Source organism: the organism of the source record quoted next, unplaced genomic scaffold (genome assembly GCF_019419815.1).
Source record: "Pyrus x bretschneideri cultivar Hongxiangsu unplaced genomic scaffold, Pyrus_bretschneideri_v1 Contig15, whole genome shotgun sequence".
NCBI classification, from domain to species: Eukaryota; Viridiplantae; Streptophyta; class Magnoliopsida; order Rosales; family Rosaceae; genus Pyrus; species Pyrus x bretschneideri.
In genome coordinates this window covers 2974097-2985406 of record NW_025999446.1, presented here as the reverse complement: position 1 = coordinate 2985406, position 11310 = coordinate 2974097, and the positions used below count along the sequence as shown (strand labels likewise).

Sequence of the window (11310 nt, the reverse complement as noted above, 5' to 3'; positions counted from 1 at the left end):
GAAGATTCAACAAAAAGTTATGCATTATCTCCTATTAAAGTCCAGGTTGCAGAGATTGTATATGTCGACACATACTGCAAGCGACATAAGGTGGCATGAGGACAAACAAGTGGATGACGATGTTATGAGATATCATGCAGATGGAGAGGCCTGGAAAGAGTTTGATTAGTTGTACCCTGATTTTGCACGTGAGCCCCGGAACGTTAGATTAGGACTTGCAACAAATGGGTTTAATCCGTTCGGGGTTCTAAACCAAAACCATAGCACTTGGCCAATCTTTGCAATTCTGTATAATTTGCCACCTTGGAAGTGCATGGAAAAAGAATATATGATGATGACATTGTTGATAAACAAAGATCCGGGCACGTCTATTAATGTTTATTTAGAACCAATGGTCGATGAACTAAAAGAACTATGGGAAAACATTGTGCCCACGTAAGATAAATCTACTAGAAAGATGTTCACTTTGAGAGCAGCAATGATGTGGACAATAAATGATTGTCCAGCGTAGGCTATGATGTCTAGGTGAAACACTAAGGGTTATTATGCATGCTCAGTTTGCAAAAAGAACACAACATATGGTTGGCACGTGGGAAAAGTTTATTACCTTGGGCATCACAGATGGTTGTCGTGGGACCACGAGTGGCGTAAGAACGAGATAGCCTTCTTCAACAATATAGAGATTTAGCCAAGACCCAGATAATGGTTCGAAAATGAAATTTTGGCTCAGGTGAATCATTTGGATTTTGCTTCGTTAGGAAAATCCGTAAATAAGACAAGGCCAGACACACATCTGAACTAGACACACAAGATGAGGATGTTGAGCTCCTGTACTGGTCCAAATTAAAATTGAGACACAACATCAATATAATGCATGTTAAGAAAAATGTGTTTAATACACTGGTTGGAACTATACTAGACATCAAGGGAAAAGTAAAGGACACAATAAAGCTAGGATCGATCTGTAAAAAAATGGGCATTAGGCTAGGTTTATGGATGACAAGGGATGGAGACAGCCAAAAAGAAGTTCCATTGTTTTGAATGAAACCAGATAAGAGGAAAGAGTTTTTGCTGTTTCTATCTTCTGTACAGTTTTTAAATGGGCATGCTTCAAACATCGGCCGTCGTGTAAACATGGATAGAGGTAAATTTTCAGGCCTCAAGAATCATGATTTTCATGTGATTCTTCAACGCCTTCTCTCAATGGGAACTCGACACCTCTTGTCCGAAGATGTGGTGAAGCCGATTATGTTGTTGGCGAGATATTTTTCTTAATTAACTGCAAGATCTTTGCGCAAGTCCAATGTTAAACAGTTGCGTGATGATATTATGGAAGTGTTATGCAAGTTTAAACAAATATTTCCTCCAGCTTTTTTCACAAGCATGATCCACATCATGATTCACTTGCCTGAGAAGGCACTTCTAACTGAACCTATCAACTATCGATGGATGTATCTGATTGAAAGGTATTTAATCACCATAAACACTTTAGTTAATGATGCATGTATGATTTGACTAATTTTACACATTATTTTGTTTATTGATGCAAAGTGAGTTTTGCAGAATTTTGATTAGAGCTGAGCACGGGCCAGGTCGGGCCCAATTTTGAAGGAACCAGATTTTACTTGTTTTAAACAGTAACGGGACAAGTTGGACCTGATTAGAGATTTTAAGTTTTGAAACCAGACCTAACCTGGTATGTCGAAACGGGCTGATTCAGGGCGAGTCCACGGGTCCAACTTTTTTTTTTTTTTTTTTTTTTTGTGGCACAGCAGCACTGCAGCGAGTGTTTCACTACGTCCCCGGCAGGTAGCACATCAGCCCCTTCAAGATCATGACTTTCAAATACAGCAGCTTATGCAAGACCTCCTTCTACAACTCTTCTTCCGTTTCTCCCATAACCCATTTAATCTACGCAAACAACTTCTCCTAAACTTGTGGGTGCTTCACTACGTTGGCCATGATCCACTGCAGTGTGGTAGAAGTCATGTCAGTGCCGGAATTTAGAAACTCTAAGCAGAGGCTGGCCATTTCTCCTTCCGAAAGCTTCCGCTTTTCGTTTTCGTAGGGAAGCTCAAGGTCTAGCAGCGTATCAGTATACAACAACACAAATTCATCATCTTTGTTGTCGTTTTTGCTACCCTATTTTGTCGTGCTCAAATCAGAGGGAATTCTAATTCAACAGAAATTTCAAACTCAATTGATTCAAATTCAATTCAATAAAAGATTTGAAATTGGAACATAACAGAGGTCAAGGTTCAAGAATCTAACAAAATCCCTAAATCTAGAAAACCTAATTTAATTTTCAATCCTAAATCCCTAAAACGTAATACCTTATGATGATGGCAGCAGACGGAGCGAGGAAGACATGAGCGAATTAGGAGGACTAGATTAAGGTCTCATGATGATGGTGGTAGGTGTACAGAGCTGGGATGGGATGGTGGGAGCGAGTTAGGAGGAGAGATCAAGGAGTAAGGAGGAGAGAACTAAGAAGAGTCAGGATGAGAGAATAAGACTAGCTTTGACAAAACCAACATGAGAATAAGAGAGATCAAGGTCTATTATTCAATGCTAGAAACGGGCCAGCCGGGGGCCCATTCCCTCCTATTTTAGATCTGTCCCGCCCCGCTAACTTCATATACCCAAACCGCCCCGTCCCGTTTTATGTTTAGAAATTTAGGACTCACCCCAAACCTGAATTACCCGCCCCTACCCGCGGTTTCTATACCCATTTGCCCACCCCTAATTTTGATTTTGTTTTGGAACTTGAAGAAGATTAAAATTTCATAAAATTATGGTGTTAGATTGGATATTGATTTTAGTTGTATTTAATTTAAATTTATATTATATTTTTGTTTTAATATTTAGTAGATATCTTATTTAATGTCATTACATTAAATTTTAAATTTATTATTATACTCATTTTAATTCATTAATTTTATTTAACTTCTTCTAATTAGTGTACGTAAATGTTCATATCATAATTTATTATACTAAATTAGTGCACCAAAATGTTCGTACTTAAGTATATTGTAGTACGTAAATACATAGTGAATTAGTGGCACATAAGAAAATATGCAAAAACATAAGTATACCAAAAATTTCGTACCTAAATATATGATACTAAATTAGTATACCAAAATATCCATACCTAAATATATATACTAAGCTAGTGTACCGAAATGTTCGTACCTAACTATATTATACTAAACTAGTGTACTGAAATATTCGTACCTAAATAAATTATACTAAGCTAGTGTACCGAAATGTTCATACCTAAATAATATTACAATGAATTAGTGGTGCATAAGACAATATGCAAAAGTATAAGTGTACCGAAAAATCTCTACAAAAATATTTTCTTATATAAGATACTTACTATAATGAGAATTAAAATTTATAATATAATCTTAAAATTTTATTTATGAACACCATAAAATTATAAATAAAAAAAGATATTAAATACATATAATGGCATTAAATAGTCTAGGGACTAACATCAATTTTTAGTCTTGTATAAGACATTTTTCTAAACTTCATCTTATTTAAGGATTAAAGTCTAATTTCCACATAAACTTCACCAGTAAATTAGAAGAAAAAGAAATCCCAACGACTAAAAGTTTTATAAAATCACTTCAAGAGTTCAAATGGAGGAAAAAAATCCTTCTTATATTTCTCTTGTAGTGCTCTAATTGATTATTAGTTATAAAATTTCTTTGGTGTTACAAAGTAAATTCGTTTTTTTTTTTTTTTTGTCTATAATTTAAATTCAAATTATTTTTCTCTGAAATGTATATGAAAAAGTATCAAAATCTACTATGCACTGTCACATCCCGGCCCGGGGCGCACCATTTCCCGGGCCCGCTCCACCACCGTAGCACGATATTGTCCGCTTTGGGCCCCGACCACGCCCTCACGGTTTTGTTTCTGGGAACTCACACGAGAACTTCCCGATGGGTCACCCATCCTGGGAATGCTCTCGCGCGCTACTCGCTTAACTTCGAAGTTCCTACGGAACCCGAAGTCAGTGAGCTCCCAAAAGGCCTCGTGCTAGGTAGGGATGGGAATATACATTTAAGGATCACTCCCTTGGGCGATGTGGGATGTCACAATCCACCCCCCTTAGGGGCCCGACGTCCTCGTCGGCACACACGCGGCCAGGGTTAGGCTCTGATACCAAATTGTCACATCCCGGCCCGGGGCGCACCACTTCCCGAGCCCGCTCCACCACCGTAGCACGATATTGTCCGCTTTGGGCCCCGACCACGCCCTCACGGTTTTGTTTCTGGGAACTCACACGAGAACTTCCCGATGGGTCACCCATCCTGGGAATGCTCTCGCGCGCTACTCGCTTAACTTCGGAGTTCCTACGGAACCCGAAGCCAGTGAGCTCCCAAAAGGCCTCGTGCTAGGTAGGGATGAGAATATACATTTAAGGATCACTCCCCTGGGCGATGTGGGATGTCACATGCACAATCATTCATATTATCAACAATATTTGTATAATTTATTTACTAAATAGTTATTAACACTCAGAAATAATTAATCAAATAATGCATCAGTTTTGTAACTTTCTGATCCCACAGAGGATGGTGATGATGAGTACCTACAAACTCTAGCCTCCTTATAAACAAGTCCAGGTTTACAGAAATACCCTTTCGCCGGGCTGCAATGCCGATCTTCAGAACATACACAAAGACCCTCCAAAGCACACCCGTCACGCTTTGCACCTTCTTTCCCAGATAAGATCTCATCCGACCATACGCTCGACAATATATTTTGAGGATCCAACCGTCTTTTCACACCCAAAAACTTGTTAAAATTAGGGTACTTTTTCTGCACGTCCAAAAACGCTGCGTTTCTGTTTTTAGCCCAGTGTGGCTTTGCCCCATGCTTGAAAAACGCCAGTTGCTCCACCTCTTCCCACACGTCTTGATTGAACCTTGGAGTCGAAGCATCATCGGCTCTGTAGTAATTAAAGTCAACGACCACGGAGTTTTCTTGTTGACCAAGATACGCATCGGAAACCCTAATGAATCTGATTAGAAAACCATTGTAAATATCCACCCCACAGAAGTTTTCTGGTTTAAGGTCTCGTAGTTTTTTGACGTCTCGGATGAAGTCTGCAAATTTTGATGCTGGAAATATTGCCGTTGTCTCGTAGAAGAAGAGGCCGTTGATTCTTGGGTCCCACGCACAGGACTTGTCTGTGCCTGCCGAGTACAGACAGGAACCTGAGGTTTGCATTTTACCCTGATGACCTACAACCGGGTACCCAGTGAAGATTAGGTTATTTTTCAAACCATTGGCCACTAATTTCTTGGCCTCCAAAACTGTAGATGCTAGTGTGCATTTCCCAATCGAGCTTCGTCCGCTGTCGATTGTTTTCTCTGCACGTTTCGAATTTACACCGTCTTTTAGTTTTATGTCTAGAATACTATAATAACGTAATGAATTAAACTATTTATACCATTTTTACTGACTATCGACTATATATACCTCTTTTCTGAAAGCATGGCTCAATAGAGGTGTGTTATGCACAGTTAGGTATGATGTATATAGTCAGTCACGTATGGGCTAATGACATTTTGAGTAATGAATGATCATGTACTATGCATGAAGACGCATTATGCATCCACACGCAACAGGCGTTAGCACTTCCTACTGGAGAGGTACTATATTATATCAATCATTTAAAATAGGGCCATTTAGATATGGGTCCAAAAATCAACAGAATTCTAAGATTAAGTCCAAGTATCTTTTCTTTATTTTTATTTTGAACAGAATTATTAAATTAAGTCCAAGTATCTTTTCTTTATTTTTATTTTTCATATTCATTTTATATTTTTAAAAATATTAAAGATAAAATTAAAATCTTCTAGTTTTAATAATTTACTTAATATCTTCTAATAAAAATCTAATATACTAACACAAAATCATCTAGAAAAACATGCGACCCTGACTCAAGTAACAAATATATGAATTTATATTATACCTATAAGCAGGGCCAGTCCATAGAATTTTGAGGCCTGGCGCGACGCCAAAAAATGTGCCCTAACTTCATATAAGAAAATTATTTATTTTCACACATAAGACATCGATAAAATTATACTTAGAAAAGCAGTTCAAACTCAATAATTTATAAATACATAAAGACTAATTTATTTTGTATCCAGAGAAGGAAACCAAAAAAGTCCGAGCTTATACGTAAATAGACGATGAGTTTTGTTTTCCATCTGAACTTTTAAGGTGTTTGTATAAATCGAGAGGTGTTTTTTCTTCCTTACTAACCTTGTCAATATGAGACTCAAAAAATAATGATGTTTTCGAGTCTTTAATTAATATGTATAAGTAATGAATGGGCACTAAATTAAACATTTTGACGACACGTCATATGATTTGCAAATTTACTCTAAAAAATTGGTCGTATTACTCCTTGTAGAATATTAGACTTGAATTCAAATGAATATTTAAAAACAACAACCCACATAGCTACTAGCTAGTAACTAAAAATAAATTAACAACAAACAAATATTCGTAAAAATTGAAAAGAATAAACATGCATATAGCATTTCGAACTTAGGAAATCTCGTTAATTTTAAACAAAAAAAACCATTGCTCTAATTAAACTTCTTGATCATTTAACCAAATTTTATAAATTTATACTCTTATGAAAAGAAATTTGTAAAAATTGAAAAGTAAATAAGCACATGTGGTGTTTTGAACCCAAGACCTCTTCATTATTTTCAAATGACAAAACCACAACTTCTAGTTAAATTTCTTTGTCATCAAACCAAATTTTATGAATTTATACTCTTATCAAAACATATATAAATATACCATCCTAATAATTTTGGTGCCCTAAATGTTTTTGGACTTCAGACGGTCACCTTACCTGCACTAGGTATAGGCCAGCCGTGCCTATAAGTGAGATATGAATCCTAACTAAAAGGTACAAAACATAATATACCTACAAGTAAGACACATTAATCTATTATATAGGTAGATGAATACAATTAACCTGTTATATAGTTTGATTATAAAAATTAAAAATAAAATCTATAAATAGTGTTTAGAGCAAGGACAAGAACAAGAAATAACAAAAAAAGAATTGAGAAGAAATAATTAAAAAGAAATTTAATTTTTATAATAAATTTTATCATTAAATATATAATTATTGATTATAAAATAATCGTAAACTTAACCAATTGGACTTTTTTTTTAACAAACTAGATTATTTTCAATATTGGCTAAAAAATTTGGACTTATATATCAAGTTTTAAAAAATTAAATGATATATGAAACCCATGACTTGAAATTAAAGAAATGATATATGAATGTATGTACCTACATCTCTAAATAGGTTTAAAAAAACTTAAATGCAAATGGGTTTATATTGTCTCGCACTATCTCTCTCATCAGAATAATATTTCACATTAAGACAGATAAACTTATTTGGTTGTGCTTATGATTTACCTTCGAGTTGGAGGTGAGATCTATTGTTAGCAATGGTCCCACATATGTGAAATGATTAATCTTTTTCTTCTAGAGAAGAGATCCTCTCCGGATCCCTTCCACCAAGATCACCGGATCAAGTGATTCGGACTTTTAAATTTCATCCAATGGTCCACCTATTTTGACTCTTTAAAAGCTGCAATAACTTTTTGCCTTTTGATGAAATTTGAATGGCCCAGATCACTTGATCCGATGGTCTTGGTGGAAGAGATTCAGAGAGGATCTCTTCTCTTGCTTCTATATACAACTAACAGAAGAAGTAATGGAATGAGGATCCTCTCTCGATCCTCTGTGAGGATCCCGGAGATTCTCCAATCACATTCGCTCATCATATATCGTACGGTTAGAAATTATTATAAATTTTTTTTATTTAAAATTGAATATAAACAATACTTAACGAAAACTGACCGGACGATGCTAAAAAATTGTGAAAGTAATATATACTAAGTTACTAACATGAAAGAAGAGAAATTAATTAAGAATGAAAGAACCTTAGAGGCATCATCACCTGTTAGTCTTATAGTCTTGGAGACCACAACAGAATTGGACTGGAAGCCTAAAAAATCGTATGTTCCATCGCCTGATGCGGTTAAAGGAAGTCTGTTATCATATCTGTATGCAGCTGTATGCTTCGATGGATACCATGTTATGTCTCCAAACTCATATTTTTGTGCATGGTCCATGTATATGTCCTCAATTTGAGCATCGTCTGTAAAGTTATAGGCTATGCTTCTTTTGAATGCTGGCTCCAATCTCAACTTCACCTATTTGGGCAATTTCTAATTAAATCTTTGTTCAATAATTCAATTACTTAATTATAAGAAAGTTATCCAACTTTACATAGCTATCAACGGAGAAAAACTTTAGTACACGCCACCTGATTACGTGGCTTGTCATTCTATTCTCACAAAAGAATTTGTTTTCCTGAAGATTTTTCTACTATTAATGAGTAGTAGTCAAGACGCCAACTTATCACATTAATTTTTAAGCTCCAAATTTTATGACAATGTTTCATTTGTTTTCTGTCTTACACACTTTAGACCTTTACTTTTCCACCAAAAATAAGGAAGTTGGTGTAATAAGTTAAAGACTCTATAAAATATTGGCAATGAGTTCAAAAAATGGAGAGAGACTACCAACCTTGGAGATGATACCCAGCAACCCCAATGAAACTTTGGCAGCTTTGAAGATTTCATCCTTAGAACCTAACCTGAGAACTTTGGCATACCCTTCCGATTGATTTGCTGGAACAACAAGATTGAGACCAATAACATGATCATGCACAGCTCCTCCTCTTCCCCACCACGAGCTTCCATGCGCCCCCGTGCTTATAAGCCCTCCTACGCTCACACCCTCCCAATACGGCGCAGCCACCAAGCTCAGCCCAGCTTCCTCCACTTTGTCGATCAACTGACGTAGCCCTACGCCAGCATCCACCGTGACAGCTAAATTCGCTGCGTCGATTTCGATTGTGGAATTAACATTAGCCATGCTTATTAGCATTGCGTCTCCAAAACTCATGTCAGGGCATGCCCACTTTGGTATGGTATGTGAAAATTTGCTCACCACTTTGATCTTGATCTTGTTTTTGCTTGCAAAAGCCACAGCGAGGCGGAGGTCTTCCTCCGTTTGTGGGTGTGCGGCGGATGGAACATGGCAATCTGTTCTGTCACCCCATACCCCGTAGGAGTTGGAGAGGTTGCAGCCGGTTGATGCGTCGCATTGAATCGGGGGCGGTGGCGGCATGGCTTGGCTGGTAATGAGCATGGTTGCAACCCAAATGACATGGTGAAGAACTCCAAGGAGCCACCAAAAGCTGTGCATAATTATTCTAATTAAATTTAGGACTGGTTGTTGTACAAAGTTTGAAGGAGGTGTTTAGGTTTCAAAGGGAGTGGGTGGGGATAAGGGATAAGGGACAAGGAAGAAGGCAATGCTTTAAAGGGAATGAGCCAATTAATGGAATTAATTAATTACTTGAAGTGTACACTAAGATTTGTAAACCTTAAATAAATAAGCGTATTATGTATACCAACTTGGGTATGGCCCTTTATGGTTGGATATTGTAAATCTATGCCCATATCTAATTTAATGCAAAAGATCATATCTTTCTGGAGGCCAGAAAATATCTTTCTGGAGTTGGACCATGTAGCATCAGATGTCCGTGATTGAACCTTTGTCGTGTAACACCGTCTGATTTTCCTTTAACATATCGGATGTCGGCAATGTAGATCAATAAAATATAAATTAAAAAATTAAAACGAAAAGATAATATAAATGCTAGATTATACTGTTAACCAAATATGAATATTTTCTAATTCATAAAAAATATGTACCCTCCTTACCCACAATTATCATCTTCAACAAGCTGCCCCATCGGGGCCACTCCCTGAGAGAGAGAGAGAGAGAGAGAGAGAGAATGGTTTCATTGGAAGAAGAGAGAGTTGACGGAGATGGAGCTGGTGCGGATGGAGATGGTGAAAGTTGCAAGGATATGGGCGTGGGCGTGTGATAGTGTGGGGGGAGTAAAGGATCGGATAGGATTAGTTATACGGACTCGAGTGTTTGGCGTTCACTCGTACTAAATAAGCATCGGATTAATTTAACCGGTTGGATAGGATAACACGGTATACACCCGTTTAATAAAACCAACAAAAACGCCTGGATTATTTAGTCGGGGAAGAAGAATATGGGAGAGAAAGGGAGGGAGTTTGGGGGGTGTGGCGGAGAGAGCTGGGGAACAATTATTTGGGATTCTTCTATAGTCGGGGAAGAAGAAGGGAGAGAGAGGAAGGGTGTTTGGGGAGTGCGGAGAGATCTGGGAACAAAAAAATGATTTCACTTTTTTTTAATTTTTTTTTTAAGTTTGATTCCTCTTATCTAATATAATACCAAACACAGTATAAATAATACGGTCACTAGTCCGATACTGCACCAAACACCCGACTAATTTAGTCAGTACTATCCGGTGCCTATTTATCCTATCCGACAGAAATAATCAGTACAATCCGAGCTGCCAAACGAGGGGAGAAAAATATAAACAAAATTCAAAAATAACATGACGTGCATTTCGGCTTCCGATTACATCTTATTGTGATTCTTGCATTCCAATTTTCTTCGCATTTTAATTGAAGAAAAGAGACGAACAAGAAAATTAGTGAAAAACGATGATACGAGTGTGAGATTCACTACCCAGAATAAATTTCTTCTTATTTTTCTTGAAAAGTCACTTTCAAGTGTTTGATGAATTAGTATCTAACATGCACTTTCAACTTTTTCTTTATACTATTCATTCATCGTTGAGAAATTTTAACTCCTCAAACCAAATTAATAATCTCATTATTTCATGAACATTGATTACTTTAGGTAGCCTTTCGTACACAGATGGAATAGAACCGGATGGAATGGGACGGAACAGAGATTTCGTGTTATGTTTGGAACGCAAAAGATGAAAATGGACAATTATTTTGATCTGGTAAGCGCATGACGAATGAAACCAAAATATTAAATAATTAACTTACTCAAGTGCCTAAAATAAAAAAAAAAAAAATTTAATTTTAAAAAATTAATAAAAAAAAAACTCGAAGACTCTCATTCCAAACCACTTCACCCTGTTTTCAACATTTCAGATCAATACCCAATTTCCCAATTCAGATCAACCCACGCCGTCATCTTCTTCTTCGCACAGATCAACCATTTCTGCCGCAGAATCTTCTTAGTCGTCGAAAATTCAGCCACCATCTCCATCCCGTCTTCCTCTCCTCCGAACCCAACTCCCTCAAAGTATCCATTTTG

The 11310-nt window shown here is 36.9% G+C and overlaps 1 protein-coding gene across 1 annotated transcript; it reads right to left on the bottom strand.

Moving 5' to 3' along the window:
- Positions 1-4483: 4483 nt before the first annotated feature.
- Positions 4484-9572, bottom strand: LOC103937841 (L-gulonolactone oxidase 3). The gene is made up of 3 exons (XM_009347808.3): positions 8656-9572; positions 8024-8279; positions 4484-5390 (listed from the first exon to the last, which is right to left on the bottom strand). The coding sequence occupies exons 1-3, from the start codon at positions 9337-9339 to the stop codon at positions 4543-4545; spliced, it is 1788 nt and encodes a 595-aa protein (XP_009346083.2). The 5' UTR covers positions 9340-9572; the 3' UTR covers positions 4484-4542.
- Between the last annotated feature and the right edge of the window lie 1738 nt (positions 9573-11310).